At 49.9% G+C, this 25,895-nt stretch overlaps 1 protein-coding gene across 5 annotated transcripts in view; it reads left to right on the forward strand.

The window, feature by feature from the left end:
- Positions 1 to 2,554: 2,554 nt before the first annotated feature.
- Positions 2,555 to 25,895, forward strand: part of noc (no ocelli) — a 155,054-nt gene continuing 131,713 nt past the window's right edge. For 3 of the 5 annotated variants that reach the window (XR_011895901.1, XR_011895900.1, XR_011895902.1), the window contains exon 1: positions 2,555 to 2,889. Coding sequence is in view for 2 of the 5 variants with exons in the window: in XM_050196131.2 (XP_050052088.1) it covers positions 2,830 to 2,889; positions 21,151 to 22,539 (1,449 nt within the window). In the remaining 3 variants the exon portion in view is untranslated. Of the gene's footprint in view, positions 2,890 to 20,362; positions 20,676 to 21,150; positions 25,781 to 25,895 lie in introns of those variants that run through there. The other 2 variants (XM_050196131.2, XM_050196132.2) reach the window with 2 other exon arrangements.

Raw genomic sequence — 25,895 nt, forward strand, 5'->3', positions numbered from 1 at the left:
CCAGCGCAGCCGATCTGTTAATGCCGTTGGTTTCAACCGTACAGGGCAAGGTCGGTTCTACCCTATACGACATAGCTGCACGTTCAACAACCTTAAACACTTTTGGCGTGTGCGTCAGGAAAATGGGAGCGCGCGGTCTTCAGCTTTTGAAGAAACAATGAGTCAGCAGAGAAGGTTTTAGCGAGCTATGCGCTTTAGCCTTTGACGTATGTCGGACGACGTATGCGCGTGCGCGCTCAGCTCGCATAGCGTTCCCGTGTCGGGGTCGGAAGTATAGCAGTCTGCGAAAGAAAACAATACGGGCTTTCGCGTTATTTCTGACAAACGAGGACGTGTCAACGCATCTCATAATGCCGTAGCCAAAATGGCGCTTCAATATCTGAGAAAACTGGCCACACGCCATCTCCACAGCACTATATCATTTCAGTAACATTTGCCTTGCTAGTTATCGAAAATTCCTTCCTTGATTTTCGAAGGACTTCGCACGTCTTACGGTTATACACTTTGGTGTTCCAACCATTGTCACTAGAATGTAGCCCCACTGTTCGGGAAGGCGCTAAATAGCGAAATAACGAAATACGTAAAACCGCACTTGCGTATTTATTTCGCTGTTATTATTATTATTATTATTATTATTATTATTATTATTATTATTATTATTATTATTCGGCAATTGGACTCAACGGAGCTCCACAAGATTCAATCTCGCAGTGGCACCACAACATATTTTTGAGGTTCAGATAGTTGTATAGGGTTGAGGACGAAAAGTTCTAAACGAAATCTGAGAACTAAAAGAAAGAGCCCAGTTTCGCCCGAAAGGCGAAGCATCGATTGCGATAGCAAATTAGTGGACAGCTATACGAAGAGAGGATAGCAGTTTTATCGGCATATAACCTTGTAAACACACACACACACATATGTGTGTGTGTGTGTGTGGATATATATATATATATATATATATATATATATATATATATATATATATATATATATATATATATATATATATATATATATATATATATATATATATATATATATATATATTTGGGCATACTAACTAAGTGAACAAGCGTGGTGTCACGCGCGCACAACCACACATGTACACATCTCACTCGATGACCGCGGAAACTGTGTCAAAACACTGGAGTGAAGAAGCGCGGCAGCAGCAGCGAGCGCACTGAACTTCGTGCCGCGTCTCGCATCAGCGCAAACTAAGCCAAGAAAACACAGTGCGCGGCGGACTTTGTCCCCCTCACAAATGGCTTTGCGATGGAAGACGGCGCGCTTCCTCCCCGTTTTCCTGCCTTTCGTGCACGAGATCGAGCCGCGATCGCCCGGGCACCCTCGCACGCTTTCACTCACACATACGGCGCGCGGCGATGATTTTATCGCTCTTGGACTTTATACGCAACCTCACGGCGACACCGACGGCAGAAATGCGCTTGAAGTGTCCCATCTATCGCAATAAAATGAAGTTTCCGATCTCAGGTTAAATAATATTGGTAAAGGTAGACTTTGCAATACGCATAGAAATGCTCTTTTATCTTGATCTCGGGCCTGAAAGTATCTCTCAAATTGTGGAGAATAATCTGTTTTCCTTATCATAGTTTAGAGCCGAGGCTAATTTGTTGCGGAACAAAAGGCTCCCATGACAGGTGGGCGCGGTCTACGGACAAGGGGGAATAGCGGGCGGCCGCCGGCCCACTGTCACAAGCACAACGATCACACGCGCCGCGGGTGATCCCCCGGATCACGGGACCGACATAGGAAGATCTGCTTATCCCGCTAATCCGCGACTAACCACCGCGTCCGGCGGGGCCAGAAAAGCGCGCGCGCGGTCATTAGGCGCGCGCACAAAGGACACCTTGCCGGCGCGCGCGAGACAGCTCCGCGTGCTCAAAGGAGACGGGTGGATCGTCTCCGGTGGTCCGGCGCGTCGCGCCCATCCAGCGAGGGTCACCCTTCGCCTCGGAGCAGCGGTGCGCCTTCTTTTTCTACGGCCACTCGATCGTCGCCATGACAGTCGCGTCTGGTTCTTTCTTCTCCGGCGCGAATGATGGGATTCTGAAAGATTAGCGTGACCGAAGAGGAATACCCGGAGAGCGGACAACTCTCTTTCTCAATTCGACGCATTCATCCGCGAAAGAGAGGAGCCGCCGCGGCGGCTGTGGGCACTCTCTGCCTCGCCGCTGAGAAGAGGGAGAAAGAAAAGCTCTCCCCTCCTCTGCCGCAACTCGCCAAAGAAAGACCGCCCCGGCTCTGACAACAAAAGCTGACATAAATCATGCCTGATTGGCAGCTCTGACAACGGGCTGATGGATAGCGTTGTAAAAGTTGACAGCTGGCCCGACGCCAGATCATTAGCTCGACCGGGCTTCCATTGGCCGCGCCGACCGCGGGGAACCGCGAGGGGAAAGGAGAAACCGGAAATTGATGGGCGTGACGTCACGCGTTGGCTCCTCCTTCGGCACGCCGGATGTTGGGGCTCCGCGCGCACGTGACGTCCCCGCCCGGAGAGGCGCGATCCGGCGAACGCGTCGCACGCGCAGAACTCGCCGCGACTCGCTGGGGTGCGGACTGTACTCGACTTCGCTGTTCGACTGCGCGACTCCGCGATCTCGCAGCGCTCGCGCCGGTTTTTGCTCAGCTGAGGCGGAACGTATCGGGCTTCTCTTCTGACTGAGGCACCGCTCGCCAGGACACTCGCCTCCGCGGAGGCTGGATTATTTGACCCGCGGATTACTCAACGCCGTCAGCAACCGCTCCGGTCATCGCGTGCGACCCAAGTTGCTCATCGCCTTCGTCTGGGTTCCATGACCCATCACCATGCTGACCTCAAGTAATCAGTACCTGAGGCCAGAGTTCCTGTCTCCGCTTCCGACTACGGTGAGTGGCATTCCTAAATTATGAAACGTATTTCGTTGGTAGCCGGTCTTTTGTGGGCCATTCTCTGTGTGGCAACATCATCAGGTATGCCGACCCGATGACGTTGACACCATCCGTGTTGCTTGCATCGTCAGTGACAGTCAGATAATATAAAACTACGAACACAGTCGCGCTTTTTTGCTGTATCATTACGTTGCTTGTTATGTGTCTTAACTCGAGTTTTCCAAAGGATTACTCGAATTATGACCGTACGAAACACGTACCCAGCTGCATTCTTTGATAGCCCTGTCTTCGCGATGCTCTCTGTGAAAGGCGTATGTTGGTTGCGGTGCTCCTGTTGTGACTGGAGCTGGTGTCAGGTACATACTTAACTATCATCGCGTACACATTGTCTCTAAAATGAACCAACGAGGCCACGGCACGCCGGCGTTTGCGAAGACCGCGCCGTGCCCGTCCGGTGGCGCCGTCGTGCGGTGGCAAATCGTACTATCCGACGTTCTTTCGCTGCGTGTACGTGTCATCCGTATTTGGCTTATTGTCGTGCTATATCATGATTCACCAAGGTTATATAGAGGCGGCATCGCCACCTTCGCTGAACTGCATACTAATTTGTTCAGAACTATTTGTAGTGAATAAAAAGAATGTTCAATTGGCAAAGAGCTAACGGTGCTGTCCGGCTAAACCGACGACATTTACACGTTTAGTGATGATACAGATAATAATCAAGCATAATAATAACATTTACCTCTTGCTGGCACGCGGTTACAGCCATGATACTAATAATAGCAGCTGTCCAGAATTGGCGCGATCGTTTTGAGGTCGTGCAGAATGCGAACTTCTTGCAGCGTTGGTGTAATTTACTGGTCGTAAGTGAATGGAGATAATTTGACGTGCTTTGGTTATCGCTGAGGGTTGACACAACAGTTATGTGGTTAAAAGTGGAAGAAGGAAGATATAAATAAATGATCGAAATACGTCCGCGTGAGCAGTGCGCTTGCCACCTTGTCAAAGTCCGAATCCGGCCTAGAGAAGTGAGGCTTCACCAAAAGATTTTTACTACCTCGGCTTCACATGCAGCACGGTTGTTATCAGGCATGCTCGTTTGTTTAATGCCTGCAAACTGGTATAAACTTTAACGGCCGCAACTTCGAAATACGCGTGACCCTTTTGTGAGGCGCGCACTGTGCAAGTACCCTGTATCTGCTGATAGGATCATCACAGTTAAGACGAGTTGTTAACTATCATTTAACAATGTTGTGCAAAACAAGTTGGCACTAGTGACATCATATTTTGCACCCCGTTCCTAATGGCGACGTCATAATGTTACACTTTTACGCACCGAAAAGTTTGTGCGTGGTCCTGTTGCAGTCGTAGCTTAGCACTGTTTTTAACCGTGTGGTCATCGCGGTTCCCTGCGGTCTTCGCGAAACTGAGCATTATACGGGAGCGTTTGCACTTGCGCAAAATTCCTTGGCCACTGCGCTTGAATCAAGCGGTTGCGTGTGTTTTCGTGCCACGTACCCAGGCGTGCCGCGTCCTGTCGTCTTTCTTGTCCGTCTGAATCCAGCGCTATGACCTCAATTATTGCAACTAACCAACTAGCCCAAAAATCTGCACTCCTGTGGTGTGTCTGCCGCAGTTATTACTTCCCATATATTCCCTTATGTTTGCGTACACAGTCATAACCAAGACTATGTACGTACTCACGAGGCTCTGCGCGACGAGTCTTTCATTGGTTATTTGCGAGGATCCCTCATTTACGGTTTTTCTACCTGTCATTGTCGTTACGCAAGCCATGTCATGACTGCCAAGTTAAGCAGGGAATGTTTGTTATGTTTAACGAACATTGCCCGACGAGTACGGGTATCTGTAATAGCCACAGGAAATACAAGTCAGCTGTCGCGTTCGCAATCGGCGCTACGTGTCACAACTGAGACACCGGCGGTTGCTTTGTTCCCCTGGTGCGCAAGTACTAGAGTCGTTCGAATGGCATCTCGAACAAGCTCGGCAGTTTGTCGTTCACGACGACCTCGAGCCCGTTGACGTCACGCGCGTTGACGAGGTTGCGCATTTTTCGCCGGTCGACGTCCGATTATGCTGCGCTCAGTCGGCGCGCACGAACCTGTCGCGGGTGAATTACTGCCGCCCGCGAAGCAGCGGGCGCGAAAAGTGAGCAGCGCCTTTTCGCGAGCCGTCTGTAACGACGCCTTTTGATGGCGCCTGTTATTTATGTCCTCCTCCGTCTCTGCGTGTGGGACCAAATAGGCGAAGTTCTATGGAAGATCGCGCGCGCCCGTGCTCGTCCACTGAATGACACGCTTATACAGGTGTGAGAAGGAAGGGGAAAAAAAATTGAATGCCTCAATGCCGTCAACCACACTTGGCATTGACTCGCCAAACGTGCTGTTCGCCGAGCGCACGCAGTATCGTAGGTGAGCGCATATGTCGGCGAACAGGCGCATGCATTCATTTTACGGCTTTGCCTCATACCTGGTTAGTACATGATTGAGAATATCATGGCGCACGCTTGGAATTTTAGAACAGCCAGTAATGCGTGCCGCCGCCATTGCTCTGTAGCGCCTGCTACTCGATTTCCCTAGCTTTCCTTTGTATTTTTGGGAGGGAAGAGCGCTGTTTGTAGAGGAAGGAAACGGGGGGCAGTAAGCTGGACTAGAGAGACTATCTCGTTTTGCGTACGAATATTGAGACGTTATCGAAAATATAATGTCTGCGTTGTATAATGCATGTAATGGCACACTTTCCGCAAGTTAACTGATGCCGCAGCGATCGGCCTTCGTTATTGGCCGTCTGTGCGCGGTGTTTGCATATTCCTACACGACGTCTCAACTTAATCGCGTCTGTAATAACGCTTTGGTATATATACCATGGTTAGGAAATTGTCTTACTTCGTGACGTTCACAGTGTAACGATTACAGTTGCTTCTTAGTGCCTATCGCCGTTGGAAAAATAAAGACGGTTATCGTTCCTTTTCTACCGACGAGGCGAGTCATGCCTTTCATAGGGCCATATTGAAACGACCACAGTACGGGACACACACCGTTTGCGTTCGAGGTTTGAGCACAAATGATCTGTGAGGGCATGCAGGTCAATTCTTGAAAACTTCTCAAATAACATGAAAGCGGCAGTCGCTACTGCCTTGTACGTCCGTGTCACACTTGGATTTAACTGTTATTTCGTGTCTAAAACAGTGCTTTTGTATCTGTACAATTCATAGAGCGGCATGCATGTGCTTTCCTATGTGCTTCTGACTCAAAACAGCTTAGCCATTGAGACACACGCGGTCACCCTATACGTCAGCACCTGGGCGCGCGGCACTCAAGTGCTTGTCTTTTACGAACGCAATTTCGTCGATCGCAAAGCGGAGGTTTGTCACCTCGTAAACGGATTGTCCCATGTCTAAATTAAAAGCCTAGATGTTGCATGAGAATGACACGTAGCTTTGTGACCGCGCGGAAACAAATGAGACATTCAAAGTTAATAATAATAATAACGCGTTCAGAAAGTAAGTGTAGCGTTTTCTCTCCGTTTCCGAGAGAGACGGCGCATCACATTATACTCAAAAGAATGAACAACGGAACTATGGGCGTCTCAACCACACTCCTTGTCTTGTTCAGTTAATGCAATGCTCGCGAATACTAACCGTTTACGCGAATTACCATCTCTCTTATACCGGAAGATATTGGGACACTCGTTACCTTTATGTGTCGCGCAGCCTTTCCGCGCTTTATGAAGCCGCCAGGCACGAAGCCATTGCGCCAACTGTCGCGTGAAATTCGACCTGTTTTAGCGAAGGGCAGGAAGTTTTATTAGGATATCTAACGCATGCCCGTAGCGCATGACACAAAATGTGAGTAGCGCGCGCCACCGTTTTCCGGTCTCCGTGAGGAGCACATTTCACCACGCACGGAAGACGCGGGTGTTCTGTGCATGCTGCTAGTGGCGCACCTGTGCGTCCCTTGTAGGCATCATGTACCGTTTGCAGGAACACTGGTTGTGCGAGTATATGACGAAATCCAGGAGCGCCAAGCGGTGCATCCATATTTCGGACCGGCGAAAGCCCTTGCCTGTGATCGGTGCAACATGCACGGCTGCGGCATTATGGGCCGTTGTGAGCTTCTATCGTAGCCCAGTAGTAGTTTCCGGAATGGACTCTTACCTGTATATGTTAAGAAGGTATGAATTCTACGAGGCCTATCTTCTGTTCCGGATAGCCACTTGTGTGACAAATAACTCCCATGTTGAACAAGAAAAGAAACGTGTCGCTGTTCAGTTTCTTTCGCCGTACACTATGTGCCGCCTTCACCCGTATTTTCTTTTTGTTTGTTCATCACACGAAACGCCCCGGCCGTTTGGCACCGCCGTAGGAACTTCGCACATATGACAAGTTGACCAGGCAGCCATCGCGTCGAACGCAAATAGCCAAGGCTTTTAACGTCGTGGCTGAGGTCGCCGACGGGAAGAGAGAAGTGTTGTGGGGACAAGGGAAGGAAGGAAAGGCGACTGTAGTATAAAAAGCGAACGCATCGTCGAGCCCAGGACGATTAAGCCGCGCGCTCGAGGGCGTCGTGCAAATTAATCGGGAGCCCCCGCTGTCCTCTTGTGCCTGTTCTTCCCGCAGCCGGGGTCCGCGCTTTGAATAAATTGCCGCTGCTTGGCGCCACTCTATTTTTCTTGTCGGCGCGCTTGCGTTGTCGACACGCGGTCCGAGGAAGCCCGCGCTCGGAGCGCCTCAGGCCGCCGGGCTGTGGGTGAAAAAAAGAGCGTGAAGGCATACCGCGTGTTGCCACGTCACCCAAAGGGGTCATCCGCCCGTGGTAATTCCTTGAACGTTGAAACTCCCCTCTCCACATTCTGACGCCCAAATACTCCGGGACTACCTCATTCCTTATGGAGTAGCTGTGCGTCGGATCTCTGAGAATTCAAAGTATCGAGTCGAGCCGTGTCTTATTTATTCATTCATTATGTCGTTTGTTCAATTTCTTGCTTAATTTATTCGCTTCTTGGTGCGTTATAAACTGCGACCCTTTTTTTTTTTATGATGGAACACTGTAAAGACTTGTTTCGCGTTTCTGCGGTACAGAACTGTGTAGAAGCTCGACAAGGACAATAGTGGCGCATTCGGTACCGCTTGCAAAGACATCTAGTAATGCGGATTGAGTCTGTTTGCCGAGCAACTCTCGTTCGCAGGCAAGTTGCGGCAAATTTACAGGCTGTGCATGTGTGAGCAAATGTCTGAATTTTGTGGTAATTAAGACGCGCAAACTTAAATTTACAAATGTACAGGAAAGTTCGCAGTACGAAGTCTGGACTGCAGTGCGCAATTTCCAGTTACATTCAGAGGCCGAGTGGAAAGTCGGCATTATCGCGGAATCCCTGGTCGATAACTCTTGCTCGGAAGAGCATCTTACGAGTGCTGAAAGTGCTCTTTGTAGCCGCGTAGCATCTGTGCTGCGAGGACCACGTGGGCCGCAGAAAGAGACGCCGCGACTTGCTCGCAGTGCGATTGCACCGCTGCTGCGTACAGGGGCCCCTCTTGACGATGAAAATGCGCGCTTCCGAAATAGGGTCTTCTCTTTTTTCTTTTCCCTCCCCCTTCCTTCCGCTCGGCGAAGATCACTTGCGAACCCGTTATGACTCTGAGAACGGGCTTCCCATCGTCGCAACGATCTTCACGAAAGTGGCTGCCCGTTAGCCGCTTTCCGTGGGGTCCTTGCCTGAGCGAGCGGCCAGCCTCAAAGGACGCTTGTCCTGCCGACGCTTGTCCTGTTGCATGTTCGCCGTAACGTATCATTGCTGTGCGGGTCGCATGACGAGGCGCGGTACGGGCAGCGCGCATACTGCGCGGGTGAACCGTTCACCCTTGCCATGCCTGCAGAGCGGATGCTTCGAAGGTATTCACTAATACCAGCCCGGCGTCCTGCGCTCCTGACGAGCAAATTTCGCAAGTCACCGTTGTGCTCCCGCGAGCTGCGCGCGCCATCTCACCGCCTGGCAAGAGATGGCGCTCGCGCCTCGGGCGGGCGAAGCCGTGGGCTGCTGTGGGACCAGGCGGGCCACAATGCGCGCGTTGTGCACTGTGACGAAGCAAATAATTGGTCGCACACATGTCCCCGTCTGCTCACTGGGTTCGTCAGATGTGAGTGGATTCTCGAATGCACGAATACGGCTTTTTTTTACATATGTATATAAATAATTTTACGTGTATGCGCTATAGGTGTTTTTACAGAATTTTTTTGTGCTCGCGTACTTAGGTTATTCGCCTCTCATGTTGATTAACCGTTTAACTATTGACGGAAGCTGCGTCTCCCTTAATGCCGTTTTATCGTGTGTCACCACGATGTCTGACCCGAGTTGGTAGAGATTAGTCTTTGCATGCCCGCTTTGATCTGTTGGTCGTAAGGCTCACGCGCTGTTACCGCTTCTTTTCACTATTTTTCGAATATCCCACTGGAGCACTCGTTAAGTACCGTATTTGCACGAGTCTACGGCGCGCCCGATTTGTAACGCGCGGTTATATTATCACCAACATAAAAAAATAACTCAGTGCCGATGCTACTGCGCACATCAAGTAACGAAACCTGAGTCGACGCGTACCGTGTTCAAACAATTTTATGGAACGTGCAAAGGCACACAGACTCGCACACAGCAGAGTCTTAGCGGCTAGTCGCTATCGGAGTCCGACGACACCTTATTTTCACGGTTTACCGACCACAGAAAGTCATCTTCAGTTTGATCTAATCCATTAGAAATGCCACACGTTCAGCAAACTGGAAAACGGCGAGCGCAAATTAAGGCAAAAAAAAACGAAGTCCTTTCGATGGCAGTGCGGCTAGCTACCTTGCATTCGGCTTTTTTTTTTTCTTTTTTTAAGTAAGAATCGGTCTCGTTTTTGATGTTGAGTAGACTTAGTTACGATTGCAACGCGCATGCAAATTTGAACTCACGTTCTAGCCAAAGAAAAAAAAAAGGGGGGGGGGGGGTGAGAGGTGCGCGTTAGAATCGTGTAAATGCGGTAGTTATGATCGCGGCACAGTACCAATTTGCCGCAGCAGTGAAAATATATTGCGCGCTTTTGAACGCGAGTTAACGCTACACGCGACTGAGGCTTTCGCAACACCCCGTCATGACACGCAAGGCTAGCGAACGGAAGCAAAACAGCGCGCGATGATATCGCTCTCTACTGTATTATAGTTCGCGAAAAGATTGCTGAAACTATACGGTGGTAGCTCGCACCTGGCGCTTTGTTCGCGGTGCGAGCACACACACACGTGTGTGTGTGCGCGCGATCGGAGCAAAGCAAGGGAAGAGTGACCAACAGGTCATCCGTTTTATAAAGCTTAGAGAATCGGCTGCCGCCGGTATATTGCCGCTGTTACCACGTTATTTTAATTTGGTTTGACTATATTTGAATTCCTGATAGCCCGATCTGGCGTGGTCTCGCTGCGACTATCCCGGTACTGTAGCTGGTGTTGCCGATCGGAAACGGGAGCTGGACAGGAAGATCGCAGGTGAATTAACCTGAAATCGTGTCAAGTGTCGAGGGAATGAGTGCCGCCTGTAGATAGAAGAAATAGCTGTTTGAGTGTCTGGTGTGTCGGGCTCGATATCACGGTCGTGGCCACGGTTATTGGATTCCTCCACAAAACAAAAGAAAAAGAAAGGTTGTGTTCGGGCAGACGTAGGGAGCAAAACTAAAGCTTGAATAATGTGTTGATGCTGTCACCAGAAAGATGTGAAGTTTAATGTCATACTGATTATTTTCAGTGCAAGGGCGAAGGCGGATTGTCAACAAAAATCGCATCATACGATGCAGACCTCGAGATGTTGTTCCGTTGCCAAGTTTGAGGGCTTTAGACGCTAGATATAGGAGCGAGGGCGTTATTTTATTTGTTTGTTTGTTTCAGTTAACTGATGAAATGCTTTGTACAATTATTTTTTTTTCGTTTGCTCGCACGTCTGTATTCATTATATGATTTAACGTCTTCCAAGTTGATTTTATGAAGATGAAAATGATGCTTAGCTGCCCCGCCTGCGCGTCGCAACGAGGGATATAGCTTGCGGTTTCGGTAAGCTTTTGTTATTCTAAATCTATATTGTGCGCTTCCATAATTTGGTTCATTTGTGCAATAATGTGCAGATAAACGCGGAGACAACGACAGTCGCAGCGCGCGAGATCATGGGCAGCAGAAAGCGAATGGCCGTATTTCTCCATTTCCTTTATTTCCTTTATAGAGTGTAGATTTGCGCTGCTGTTTCTCCAGCATGCGTGTATCAAGGCGTATTTGGTCCGTGACGGATTGGTTTATTGTAAAACTGTTGCAGGCAAATGGCAACTCAAGAACCTTCTTTGATTAGACGTAAAGAAGATGTGCTTAGCGTAAAGAAGCGATCTTTACTCGATTGATATGTTACCAATTTGTTCGCTTGTTAAGATAAGATATGCAGCACGCATCAGTCTTGGTGTCATGACTGTTTCGGCGCTGGGAGCAACAGGAAGAGCTGAGAGAATGTTCGTTCATACAGCTCAATGCTGACACGTAAGCTGAAGGTGTGGAAGCCAGCAGGCACCTTTACGCCTCGTTTTAACAATATGGCAGTTTTGTGTTTCTCACTGCAAATTTTGTTATCCGTAATCTAATTTTCCGCTGCGCCACGTTTGGTCAAAAATTAAAATACCAGCGAGCTTTTTTAGTCTTAAGAAGCACAGGAGAGTGGACGGCCGGCAGCAGCCCTGGTAGCGACATCTTGTGGCGGTTTCTGCAGCAACGAACCCCGATAACCGTTCTTTTTTTTCTTTCCACGTTTATGTCTAGGTATAACAAAAATGCACTATTTATGGTTATGTTGTTACCAACGCCATTGCTTCAGCAACAGTGAGTAGCACATAGCCCGTCATTGCACTAAATTTTTATACGCTGTGGTTGAAATCAGTGTCACCAGAATTGCCGCAGCTTAATTTTACTTCTCGAAAACGTTTATGGACCATCCAAAAATCTCAACGACCACTGGTTCTCTCAGGGACTCCGCCAAGAATGTTTCGCCACAATGTATGTCTTGAAAAGCGGCAGCTGAATGATATGGGCTCGAAGCGAGTGACGCCTGCTTCGTGCCTGTGAGGTGATGTAATAAGCCTGCAAGTAGAGCGTCACGCTGCGCTGGACAGCATTGAGGCCCATCCACAAGGAACCAATTTTCGACGGATTTTCGGCGTCGACGCTCAGCGAGTTTCATTGACGGCTCTCAACCACAAGATACTCTTAGTCTTCGAAATACTTCAAGCTTGGCGCAACGGGGCCAGATCCTTCCTTCTTAAAGGCCCCGAAATTAGCAAGCCGATTTTGCAAAATGTTGCGCTAACAGAACACTTGTTTTTACTCCATAATGTCTTGTAGTTTAACAAAAAGGGTTTTTAGCTTTAGCACAAATGTGTACAGTATTTTGCTTGTTTGTACTGAAACACGTAGCACCAGTGACATACCATCATCAGCAGCAGCCGTGCTCGCTAGTGTGCATTCCATCACTCCCTGTCTTTGAGTATTGGTGCACAACGTTTCATTATCGTACACTGTAGTTACGACAGATATTTCTCTATGGACAGAGAAGAGGTTCTGTTGCTTAATGCTGGCGTTCAAGGCTGCACTATTTGCCCTGACCGGAGCACGTGAAAGCAATCAGCTGTTCCGGTAACCACGTGGACAAGGCACTCACTAATGGCAACGCGGGAAGCTTGGTCTGTGACTGGCCTCCGAGCTCGCTCACATGGCGCGTCACGCCGTCTCGGAGGCCATAATTTGCCTCTTGCAGCAGAACTGATAGTTAGGCGAGTTGGTAAGTATTCATGGTGAAATTTGTAGCGCGCACAATAGACAGGGACACAGAGAAGGAAAGCGCTCGTCTGTCCACCTTCTCTGCGTCCTTGTCTATTGTGGGGTCTACAAATTTCACTATAAATGCTTGCCACTTGCTTCGACCGTCATTTCCGCCGTCGGCGCTGCCATCTGACTTACTATAAGTTTTCAAGGTAGCGCCACTCCTCCTTTTCTGCTTGCTTCTTCCTCCGCGTCACTATATGGAAGCACCCCCAAGAAAGCTCGAACCTAATCAGGGCATGCAGACAAATAGGAATATTGGTTGATTACTTTCATATGCATTATAATTACTTTCATAGATCCATTATTTCGCACAAAGGGTAAGTATTCGTTTAGTTTCTAGTACGAGGTATATTATATAAACAGCATAATATGTGCAGTCTAACCTTCAACACTGTGCATGTTGAACTTTACACCAATCGCCATGGCGTCTCACATAATCCCTCGCATGCGCCTGCTTCGATCCATATTCACGCTTGTTACTTGATCTCCACCCGACGGCAGAAATAAATGGTGAAAGCAGCCATCGCTTAGTCTGATCTTACACTGAGAGCAGGATATTAGGTATGTTTTGTCGTTATTGATATCAGCTATTTGTTTTGACGCTGTTTCCTGCACAGACGATGCCGAGGGGTAAAATTTCTTTTATCTTAGCAGATGGCGCCGCAGCTTAGCGCTGGTGATGCGTTAACGATGCAGTACGCTTTGAAAGCCTGCTTGCGCACTGCATCGATATTTTACTTCACCGCTTTTGTACAGTACGCGATGATGGTAACGAGCAAACGCCAACTAGACGACGCCGTAGGTGCGCATATTAAGCGGGCAAACTGTTTTCGGCTAGACAAACCCAAATGCACTGCAAAGTATACTGCAAATCAAAAGAAGCCCCAGCATTCAAGTAAGTACGGCCTATAGTTGCAGCGCCGAAACATTTGTTGCTGTGGCGTATCGCCGACGCCGGCTGCGTATTCGCATCGACGGCCTGGCCATACAGCCGTTTCGGGGCTCCCACGGGCTGCGTATAGCTATAAAAAAATGTTGCCTTGAGTCAACTATGATGTCTCATAAGCAACGTTCAGCGGAGCCAAGGCTTCGAGGTATGGGAACTCAGGTGCATGAGGGGAGTTGCGCAAGGTGAATATAATTCGCATGTCTGCTAGATATGCCACATTTGCGTAGTGTTGCGTAAATACGGACGCTTCGGATGCTACAGCGTCTGTAGCAGGCGGCAAAACGCAGACGAAAAGATTTCGATGTGTTCGCCTACCTCATTGGTCGAGGCACCGCCCGCTTCCAGAGCTTCTGATACAAAATAGCACACCGCCGTGTGCCTTTTTACGCAACTGCCGTGCTACACTCTAAAACACCGTTGGCTACGACTACGCCGTCCGGCAAAACTCCAACCGGATTATTGGCGCATGCGCGCTAGTTTTGAACCTTCTGCAATATGTTAAATGTCACATCTAGCCATTTAGAACATCGCATGCAAGCAATGCACTAATCACAGACGAGAATGAAGGATAACAGAGGGAATAAGCGCTACGTCATAAGTCATTATTTGTTAACATTGCGAGACGCAGATACGAAAGCGTGCCTGTGAGGTCTTGGCTCCCTCCCTATCGCCAGGCAATCATAATAGAGCTTTAGTTCGGCGTTTTTGCGCTCCGCTAAGCAGCGGAGCGGAAGGGCGAATGCGCATGCGCCCTCCACTTAGCCACAAGCGGGCTAGCGGAGCGAGAAGCACGGTCCGCTTACAAGCTGCGTGAGCGGAGCGTCGCTGCCGTCTTTCGATAGCGAGGGTGGTCGATGCGCGCGCCCTCTCTGACATCGAGGCACCTTGCGTGCCTCGCTCTTTCCAAGATGGCTGCCTCCAGTGACATGTTCGCGACCATGCCGTGCACTTCAACCACGCCTTTATGTTCACCTGCGCAGCCCAAGCCACAAAAGCGATTGCGCACAAACGGAGGTTTATGTTTGCTAAACGAAGTTGCAAGTGCTGACCCATTTGAATACCCCGCAGCGTGGGAGGATGTGGTGCGCGCTGTGCAGCGCATTGGTGTCTTAAAGGATTGGATGCGGAATGCGAGCTCGCTGGCTATCACGTGGCGTTCCCCAAGACGACGCTTTATTTTCCACTGGATAAAATGGACCGGTAGCGCATTACAAGCGCACGTCTATATACTTCATGGACAAATAAGTTATATATATTCGTTTTACTTTATAAAAACCATCAATGAGTGATTTTATTTGTTCCATTACTCTGAATTTGGGCAGACGGCGGTGAAACTACGAAAGGTCTGCTTGAAATCAGGGGTGAATTCAGGACTCGATGGGAACCAAAGGTCAGTGGGATGCCTCGCATTGGGTGCTCACGGGAGGACTACAAATGAAGTTGTGCAGGGTGATATGGGCTGGACAAGTTTTGAAGTGAGGGAAGCTCACAGTAAAATTGATTGTGAAGAGCGACTGAGGAATATGGAAGAAAGTAAATGGGCTGGGAGAGTGTTCAGGTATTTGTACTGGAAAAACATTGATTCACAGTGGACGAAAAGAACTAAAAAGCTTACCAGCAAGTACGCGATCGCTATAGTAAGTAACATGGCAACAAAGAACGTCAAGTGGAAAATCAGAGATGCTGACATAATCTCATGGGTGGCGGCAAAGGAAAAGAAGACTGCTATTAGTAACTACTTAAGAGGAAAAAACTAAATCAGGAAAGAAGCAATTTACAATAACTCAAAGGGAAGCTCTTTTCGAAGCGAGATCAGGATGCCTAATGCCCCGTTCACACTGAGACATTCGGCGTCTGGAGCGGCGCCCAGTTCGGCGGAACCCAGTTCGGCGGCGGCGAGATCCGCCGGAATAGCCCCTTCCGCGCCGATCGCTCCCGTACCGATTTTTGCGGCAGCTGCCGCCGGATTGCCTCGCCGCCGCGCGGCGCTGACCAATCGGGGAGCGCGAAACAGAACTTCCAAAGATGGCGGCCGAGTCGCGCTCTTGCAGAGCTGGGCGAACCCACCAACGCCGCTGCCGCCGTCTCTTCGGCGAATGCTTCTGCGCGTCATGCATCGCCAGAAAGGTGCTTGCCAACAGGCCGAGCAGTACTGCCTCTTCTTGCTCGGGGTTCGTCATTGTCTTGGCGCAACGTAAACACACGAACTCGACGCGAGCGGTGAGAACTGCGCAATTTCGAGCCGCGCGAACATCCGGGATATCCGGAGCTTGATTGGAGGTTAGCACTTTATGGGGCAGATGGCGCTGTATGTCTTTCCGGCGGCGCGGTCCGCAAGCAGTGTGAACTACGCGATTTTCGGCGGCAGGAGAATTCCATTCGCTGTAGACGCCGGATTCCTCAGTGTGAACGTACCATAAGAACACGCACTTGTAAAGCGAGATACAACAAGGAAGAAGAAGCATGTTCTTGCTGCGGCAAAGCTAGGGAAACGATGGAGAATGTTTTATTAGAACGTGAAGATATCTGCCCAGCGGTCGATTTAGGCACCTCTGGCCTCCTTGAAGCCCTTGGGTTCAGCGAGAGCAGGGGGAAAGTAAACATGTCCGCAATAGGAGACTAGTAAGAAGCGACTGGAAGATTGGTGGAAGAAAAGTAGGAAAATGACGAACAGCGGAGGCGTACAAAAACAAAGTTCACAATAGGGGTTCAGAAAGTTTGGCCGCGGGAATTATCGTGGGTCTTTTTCTTTCTTTTTCTTCTTTTTTTTTCTTCTTTAACATAGGTGGAAATTGGGCAATATAATAGCAAGAGCTTAGTGGCGCAACCCACCACCCCATTCCAAGGGGGACGCTCATAGCATCCATCCGTCCGTTCTGCTACGCTAAACGCATAACTAAAACGTGAAACTCACCCGCCGCTCCGCTGTGGTTAGCGGGGCAACTCGGGGACCGTAAGGACGCTCAACTAAAACACCCCAATGTGCGTAGCGATTGGTGCGGTGACCGCTACCCTTTCGCGAGGACGTGCGCATCGTGTCGCATTTATTAGTTGTATGTGTAGACAGCGTTATGCAAGCGAATCGAATACACCATGTCTGAGCATTGCGATGGCATGTCAGTTATCTGAACGTAAGAAGGCAAACTGTCTTCCTACGATTCGGCACCTTGACGTAATGGTAATGGATGTTCGATTGCTAGCGATGTCTTTTTAACAGTGGCCGCGTTTTGGAGCCTCAGCTTTCGTCATCCGGAGAAACAGCAGGTGTTGAGCTATGCGAGACGGGTGCTTCACGTGTATAGTACTTAAAATGTTACAGACCACCGTATTTAGCCGTGTGCGATGGGCTCTTGAGCAACTGTGCGCGAGTAAGTTTCTTTCTTTTTTTCTTCTTCTTTGTCATTTGTAACCGGGATGGGTAGCAGCGCTGCACTCCACAGGGTCTGCACATTTTTGCACTTGGCTAGTGTACAAGAAGGAGCTCGCAGTCAAGTAGACTTTTGCTTAGGTACGACTTGCCAAGGTATTCAGGGATAAGCCGCTTACAATAACGGTTTTTGCAATCCCTTAACGCCATCGCATATGGGAAGCTGCTTTATATTTCCTGATCCCGCGAACGTCAAATGAGGATCAGCGCCATCATCAGTATACACTTCTTATAGTTCTGTTTTCCTATTGCTGTCTCGAACACGCTGCTCTTCTCCCCCGATGGGTCTGGACTGGTGTCGACCAAGTGTTTGACATGGCCACTTTGGCACGCGTAACTGCGGTCCTTCTACGGCCGCGCCTTATCATCGCGCCATATTGTAGATTCATGAGCAAGTTAAAACAGGCAACTGGAGCTCAACTAGTGATGGTTCCGGGTGATTAACCTGCTCGAAGTCTTAATAAAGTATATTGTGTTTTAGGGCGGTGGTCAGAACAGAACACTGTAAAGGAAGGCTGCGAACTCAAACTGCTTAAGGGCAAACGAACAAAAATAACAGGTAGCGCTATGCTTGGCTTCGACTTTTGTCTATGTGCTCTGTAGTCTTCGTGTCTGCCTTGTCCCTTTATATCTTTATATCCCTTTTCCGCAACTGTTTAAGCGGCAGTTTTCTTTGCATAGTGACAATCGCTCCGCTTTCACGGAAATAGTAAGCGCTATGTTGGACGTATGTCTATACGCCGAGACCTATATATGCACGGTGGATGGGTGAGGGTTGGGCGCTAGATATCATGAACGGCATTCACGCAGTTATGACGTTTATAGCGCGCATTTGCGCTTGCTGGCTGGTAATGCTCCTTATAAGCGTTTCTCACCACCGACCAGGTGTTACTTTCCTAAAGACGGGACGGTTGGATTTTGCGATGTCTCCGGCAGAGACAAAAATATCGCCTAAAATAATTTGTAGGAGGACCACTTTTCTTGGGGGCGGCGCGGCCTCTTGCGCCCGTTACGCGCGCCTGTGTGTGTGTGTGCAAACGCGCTGTTGCATGGCGCATTGTGCGGCGAAACAGTGCGCTGATTGTGCGGCAGAGGCGCGCACGGTCTTATATTGTTCCCCATATATCACGACCATGCGTCATGAATCGCAGGCGCTGTCTATTCAGGTCTATTTTGCGATCCAAAATTCCAAGAATGAAATCTGCGCGCCACTCCTCTCAAGAGAGGCGCGCAGCTTTGTTGGCACGAACCGCGTCGTTCCTGTCGCAATGCGCGCGGTAATTCAGAACTGCGAGGAGCACAATGAGAGGCCTCTTGCAGCAAGAAAACCGCTGGCGAAGAAGCAGCGAGAAAGTGAAGAAAAAGAAGTGGCGCCGTTAACAGTTTAACGATTTGTCCGTTGTCGTGTGCAAGGTTTAAGGGACAAAGCGGCGCGATGTGATGGAGGGCTTCCGAGAATCGAACGCAGCCTTTACGCTTCGTGTGATGGAGCGTATTCTACTTTTCAAGATTGTGTTAGTGATCATCTTAAATGGTAATTAAGCTTCCTTGCTTGTTCGTTATATAAATAAAGAACCCACCCCTTATGTAATGCCCCCCAGAAAGGAGCCTTTAAGGCAATAAAACTGAACTGTTTTCCGTTCGGAGCCGTAGATGTGCACCTCGCCCGATTCCTGTCTTGCGTGAGCGCAACAGCAGCGGTCGCGTTTCGCAGTGCACATCCAGCTTTGTCTTCGCCTCATGTCTCGTAGACTACGACGCTCGGTGACAAGACGTGGCACACAACGGGTGCTTGTTGTGTGTTGGTTTTCATTGAAGTTGTCCTCTGCCCGGTCTTCCTTCATTCGAGGTGTCCTAGCTCGTTCTCTGCGACTTTTTGCCGATTCGTGTCATGCAGAGCGATCCACAATAAATATGCATTGCGATGTGTGCTCCTCTTTATGTCTCCCCTTTCAGACTTCGTTTAAAGACGAATTGACAGTCGCCGGCGTATCTCTAACCGCATAAGGTGTTCTGCTTTACTTTTCATGAGCTTCAGGTCCTACATCATCATTATTATTATTATTATTATTATTATTATTATTATTATTATTATTATTATTATTATTGAAACGCACAAAGATACGTAGCAAGAAGAGAAAGAACAGGCTGGAGACTGCCTCCCCTCCTCTCCCCCCAAAGCTAAACAATGGCCGATAGAACGTAAGGATTCCTATCACTCGATTTTCTTGCTTTCTTACCGTGCACCACCCATTGCCAGCCGATCCCGGTGAGGTAGGCGGAGCGCCGCTCTGGCCTGACGAAACGCGAAAAAGAAAAGAATAGGAACCGAACGGTTACATTATATCAGCAGTATATCCGTTTTCGAGTCACGATCTAATCACATACAGCTATGGCTCCTACGAAACACGGTAACATGTCCTCGCATCTACGTGCTGCTAAGGTTTTGCTATTTCTCTTTCGACACGGCTGCGCTGCGAGTCTGTCAAGTTTTAGCCGTATGCATCATCCTGTGACTGAAGGCCTATTGTCTTCCTTCTAAATAATTTGAGATCCTTACGAACAAGTGAGTGATCGAGGGGATTTAGCTTTGCCATGTCGCTCACTTGGAAGAAGCAGTTGGCCTGAATTGATTTCCTTACTAAATTATTGAGATTATTTGGATAGAGCGGAGCGCATCTGCGGAGGAGTATCGGGAAATGTCTAGTTCGATGATTCCCATAGTCTGCGGGGTGATTGGCCTTGTCAACTTATTCAGTGGTGGGCAAGTGGCCATGGCGTTCCCACAGCGCCCCCTTGAAACGGTCACTGTTTCTCGTTCGCACCGCGTCAGAGAACTCGGATTTAAATGCAAATGATATATAATACACCAATGAAACGAGAAAATCTGATGACGATAAATCGAACAATAGTTCTTGGGGTACTCATAACGTACAGCCGGCCACTGTCTCAAGCGCTATTTTTTCGCGGCTATCGAAGGTAGCGACATATCAGGCCTGGCGCTGAAAGAAACGAAGGCTCCAGACGGGTGCGTTGTCGAGTGCGTGCACTTCATTGTCTCGCGGGATGCGCACTAGCACTCTCGACGCTGCGAGTGACAGGAGCGGGACATTTCTGCGGCCGAGACAAAGGTTTCGCGCCGAGGCGGCGCACATGTGTTACAAAGCGCGCGCAAATATTGCCCGCTTCCGAGAAACCGATGATGGATTGGGGCGTCCGGCTGTTTTGCGCTCTTATTATTCGTACCTTCGAAAGACCAAGCGAAGTAGAGGCGATCGACGCCGCGACATTTACTCATAGCGCTCAGGTCATGTGCGATAGACCGAGCTCTTTCGGTTCACGCACGCTGCTTATAGTCTTTGCCGTCACACTGCTTCCACTCATCCGATCGGAACTTCTTCCTTCGCCCTCCGCTGCTGTCGTGTTATGTTGACGGCAAGAATGAGTGAAGTTGATAAGCACTAAGGGACAGGAGAAACTGTTCCACCCGACATCTAGAAGGATGGCTAGTATTCAGGTATCGTACTTCATTGTGTGCGCACTTCGTGTGTCTTCTCTTATTCATTTTGACGGACAATCTGTATTAATCACATCGAGTGCTACGTGCGAACTACGAAGTCACGTGCGTGGCAACCTGCTCGTATAGCCGCAGCTGTGGAATCGCTCGTTTTCATTCTACCTCCACAATCGCTAGGTCCTTTGACTCTTTCTCCTTCGTGAATTTTCTTTCGTGGCGAAGCGTCAAAGCGAGAGACTGGGCTGATTTTAAACGAGGACGCAAGCTAAAGCTCAAGACCTCATGCTTTGTCCTGCGTCTTTAGACATACTGCATACATTCTTGGCAAAAGTGGCGAACAGGTGTCTAGCGCTTTATCCTGTATCCTTGTTCGTGCTCCACTCGGCTATGTTCGGCAGTTTTATTATATTGCTACTGCTAGCCACCGGCAAGCCATTGGCGCCATGATTTATGTTTTCTTTTCGCTTTTTCGCAGCTCGACGCCAAGAAGAGCCCTCTGGCACTGCTGGCGCAGACATGCAGCAACATTGGCGCCGACAACCCCAACATCAAGCCCATAATTCCGCCGCTGGAGAAGCCCAAGGACCAAGACAAGAGCAAGGGCAAGTCATCGTCGCTCTCTTCTTCTTCGACGTCCTCATCGAGCCAGCTGGACGACAAGCCGTCCTTCAAGCCCTACGAGTCGGCGAAGAAGGAGGACTCCGCCTCCAATGGTGACGTCGGCGGCGGCAAGAAGTCCCCTTCCTCATCGTCCAAATCCCCGCCGCGGGTCGCCAGCTCGTCGCCCGCTGCGTCCATTGCCTCCAGCGGCAAGGCCTCGCCTACTGCTTCCGAAGGCGGTCACTCCAAGTCCGATGCTTCTTCAGGTTCAGCGACGGCCATCACGACGACTACCTCCTCGTCATCGTCGACGCCTTCGTCGCAGAACACGCTGAGCGGCCTTGGCTACGGCGGTGCCGCGGCCCTTGGCTTGGACCTGGCGCGCGACAAGGACGCGCTGTCGCAGTTGACCTCTCTGAGCGCGGCCTACAAGGGGCTCAATCCGCTGGCTAACTGCTGCTCGCCGCTGCTGGCGGGCCATCTGCCAGGAGGCATGGACGGCTCGTTCCCGGGCGCGGCGCTGGCGAGCCAAGCACTCAAATTGGGCAGCTACCCCGTCGGCTCGCCCCTGTCGCCGTACGTGGGCTACGCACGGGTGAAGACAGCCGGCGGCGGCACCTCGCTGGTGCCCGTTTGCCGCGACCCGTTCTGCACGAACTGCCAGATGAGCATGCAGAGCGCCCAGCTGGGTGTCTGTCCCAGCGGCTGCACCCAGTGCTCGCACGACCGCCTGGGTCAGAGTCTGGGCCTGAACCCGGCGCTGGTACCTCCTGGGATGGGCTCCAGCGGCCTCGGCTCGCCCCTCTACCCAGGCGCGGCCGCCGCGCACTCAATGCTGACGCGGCCCAACGTGTGTAGCTGGATGGTGGGCGACACGTACTGCGGCAAGCGGTTCTCCACCTCTGAGGAGCTGCTACAGCATCTGCGCACCCACACCAACCTGTCGGTGACGGACTCTAGCGCGCTGCCGCTGCTGTCGCCAAGCCTGTCGGTGCCGTCGGTCAGCCTGAGTGCAGCCGCCGCCGCCTGCCACCTGCATTACAGCACGGCACCATCGCTGACCACGCCGGCTGGACTTCGCAGGACCTACCCGACCAGCCTGAGCCCCGTCGGCTCCCTCTCGGCGCGCTACCACCCGTACAAGCCGCCAATGCCGACCTTCCCCGGCACGCCATTCGCGCCGCTACCTCACCCTTCGCTCGGCATGTACTACTCTCCCTACGGACTCTACGGACAGAGGCTAGGACCTCCTGTGCACCCCTGAACACGCTCTCTTACTCTTTCGTGGCCTGTGGACACTCGCCAGTGCAGTGCCATTACCCCTCTCCCACCTACCCTCTCTCTATACGGCTGCTCACTTGTAAGAAAGTTCTTCACGTGGACTCTTGTGTGCGCGCATGCGTTGAAGCTCACTTGGACTCTGAGCGGCTTTCTTCTCATCCCGAGCGTAGTTTGTAACGATCTCTGTCGAGCCTTTCATGGCTTTGTGCCCCGCGTTGCTCGGCAGTGCTTGTCTTTCGTTGGTCTCCCTCTTCATTTTTTTAACGTGTTGTTTAGGCCCCAATAGAAGTTTGTCTGAAAGACATCGCTACGGAAATACTTACCGATAGGCCTCGTTGTGCCGGTAACATATGCAAGCAATATGCAGTTCTTCCCCTTTGGTGAATTTGCTGCTAAGAGTGAACCGGAAATGCACGGGCAGGCATCCGACGGGCTGTTCTGGCTCTATTTAAGCACGATTGTTCGCAATAATGTCACGCCTGTAGGATTTATGCACTCAAAAGCGTCGTGTGATTTTGGAAATGTACTCCACGTCACCTGCACGTTGTCACAGTTTTTTTTTTTTTAACTTTCGCGACTGTACTTTGCGCACTTTTACGATTCCACACTCGTCACTTGTGGGGCTGGGCTTCACCGGAATGGCTCAACTAAAGAATTAACAGCTGTGAAACACTTCTTGTCTTTGGTCACGCGCCTGTCAATACGTCAGTGGACATCCGTTTTATTGGCTGTTGTCAACATCCGCTGTATCCGGCGACCTTTGTCTCCCTTGTCAACCTTTTTCTGTCGGGGGCATGCTAGTACAGGTGGCGCACCGATTGTTATTCACGCCGTGACATCTTCGAAAGATGGAAGATATTAAGTCGATATGAATGCAGGCTCATATTGCTTTCGCCCTATTTCGATTAACCGCGCGGATGCAATCGGCATTCGTACTGGCAAGCTACGCCACTTGCTCGTTGAAAGCCACGTCACAAAATGAACGACGAGGACGAGGAACGTTGTCCTTCTCACAAAAAGCGCAAACTACTCACTTGTTCGTCATCGACGGCCTATGCCTGCGAGTCAGGCGCCAATTTTCTCACGTCGGCTCTACCTTAACGACAGTTGTGCGCCGCTTCCTGCTTGCTTTTTTTTTTCTTTATTATTTTTTTTTTCAGCGTATTAACTTTCACGATGTGGGTCTCGTTATGTCGCCACAGCGGGCCGCGCGGCCTATCGAGGCTGCATCTATTTTAGCTGGTGTTCTGTTCGTTTCCACTCAAGTAGAAAAGAAAACCATTTGTGATGTACGTTTGCTGGCACTGTCGCCGCAGGCATGCTCACTCTTCACAGGCTGCACCAAATTTGCACGAATTTATATCGACGCTACGTAAAAGCCTTCAGGCGCTCAATTCATATACTTGTTCACTGCCATCGCTGGCGTCACTTCTAAATGTGTCACATTTTGTCTTGTTATACCACCGCTAATGTTATTCTCCGGTCACCGGCTCATCCCAGCGTGGCGGTGATTTCGTGCACGCTCCGAACGGCGTACATGCAGGACTGGAGAGTGCAAACGTTAGGGGGGAAAATGTGTGGTAAAAAATTAAAAAACAAAAGGAAAGGAAGAAGGAAAAAAAAAAGAGCAATGCTTTCAGTTTGGTAGATGTTTCAATGCATAAAAAAAGAAAGAAGCTACGAGGGGCATCTTCGTGATTGCCCCATCGATCAGGTTGACGAATGGTGCCTAGCTCGGCGCGACGCGATGGCCTTGCTAATCTAAATGAAGCGTTTCTTTGAAAAGGGGAGAGGGAATTAGCATACGCGAGGGGAATCGCGTGATCCGAATGGCAGATTCTGTGCTAGCAGAGCGCTGCAGGCGCGCGATTTATAAATATTCGTCGCGCCGCTGCGTTTTACGACTCGCTGGGAGTTGGGCCTCTTTTTTCCGTGTAGCCGCTCTCGATGCTTATCTTGAGCGATGAGCCCGCGGCTGTGAGTGCGCGCCCCCTACGTAGTGGTTGCACCGCGTGGCGCACACCGTTACGACAAAACGGCAAGGGTCGTTCATTGGTTCACCGCTCCTCGATCCGGTGTCGTTTCCTCAGATAATAAAAAATATTTCCAGTGGTACGTGCGGCCTCTCTGATCGGCGTGTACTAAGGAAGACGCCGCACTGCAGCGCTTAGGATATGCAAGGAAAGAAGGAAAAAATGGGAAAGGGTTGGAAGAGGGTAGGTGGACACTGAACAGTTAGGTTTGTTAAACATCGTTACTCGCGAAGGGTCCCGCGTCATTCCACTAGTTTTGCAATGTGTCATTGTCGGGCGTGGGCAACTTACAGCTTAGCGTCTCTAAAGGTAAAGCTACATATTCACTGGAAAATCGAATCCCGCTGTGTGCCACTGAGGAAGAGGAGGAAAGACATTTATTAAAGAAAAAGAGAGAAGCCGTTGACTTAAAAGAGGAACGAGTAGATCACCATGAAACCTCCAAGACCAAACCCCAGCGTCGCGTTTTTTGTAACTAAGCATTTGCCTGAGTGGTTTCATTTCCCCGGCTTGCTGCTGTTTTGGCGGCGCCTAGCTGAAAAAGAGCGCGCAAACCCCTGCCGCAATACAGGTGCGCCTCTCGACAGGAAAACTATGAAAACTATAGACACGTGCGGCCGGTTCGTGTTCGGTGCCGCACACCACGCACACAGGGATACAACGGTTAGTTCTTGTTGCTTGAGAATGTTGGAATTGGAGTGTAATGTTTTATCTTCTCTGGGAGTTAAACGGGGAAGCGCTTCCCAAAGGAGAATGCATGCTCGATTTGCACTATAGCATGCCTAAACGCGGTGTGATCTCTCCTGACGTCAAATGCTAAGTCAAGGGTGTCCAAAGCGTGTTGCCAAAATAACACTCAGTCTTTATTTTATTTTTATTTTGAGACGTCACGTGTTTCAATTGCGTCGTCTCGTCCTTATTCTTGTGGGAGGATTGTAACATACATACTGTACAGAAATATGTCCGTTCGCGTTTTCGTCTTGTGTGTTGCGCCATTTCTTGGAAAGTTCGTGGCTACTTTTCATTGTTTTCGCTTGTGTGAGATGATCGAGTCGTGTACATTAATATATTTGAAGTCGGCGCGTACGGAATGCGCACGCGATAGTCTTTGTTTGTATTATTTTGTTTATTGTTGTACATACTCCTTGATGCCGATGATCCTGCAAATACATGACACTGATGAAACCTGGATTATTGTCGTCTCTCTCTTATCGTGTCCTCTCTTCTTGGCTGTACGCGAGAAAGTGCGGTACAGCCTCCGCACGTGCCTACAAGGCAACGTGGATGGAGCTATGTCCATCTCTAG

The sequence above is a fragment of the Dermacentor andersoni genome, chromosome 1 (genome assembly GCF_023375885.2).
Source record: "Dermacentor andersoni chromosome 1, qqDerAnde1_hic_scaffold, whole genome shotgun sequence".
In the NCBI taxonomy this organism is placed as follows: Eukaryota; Metazoa; Arthropoda; class Arachnida; order Ixodida; family Ixodidae; genus Dermacentor; species Dermacentor andersoni.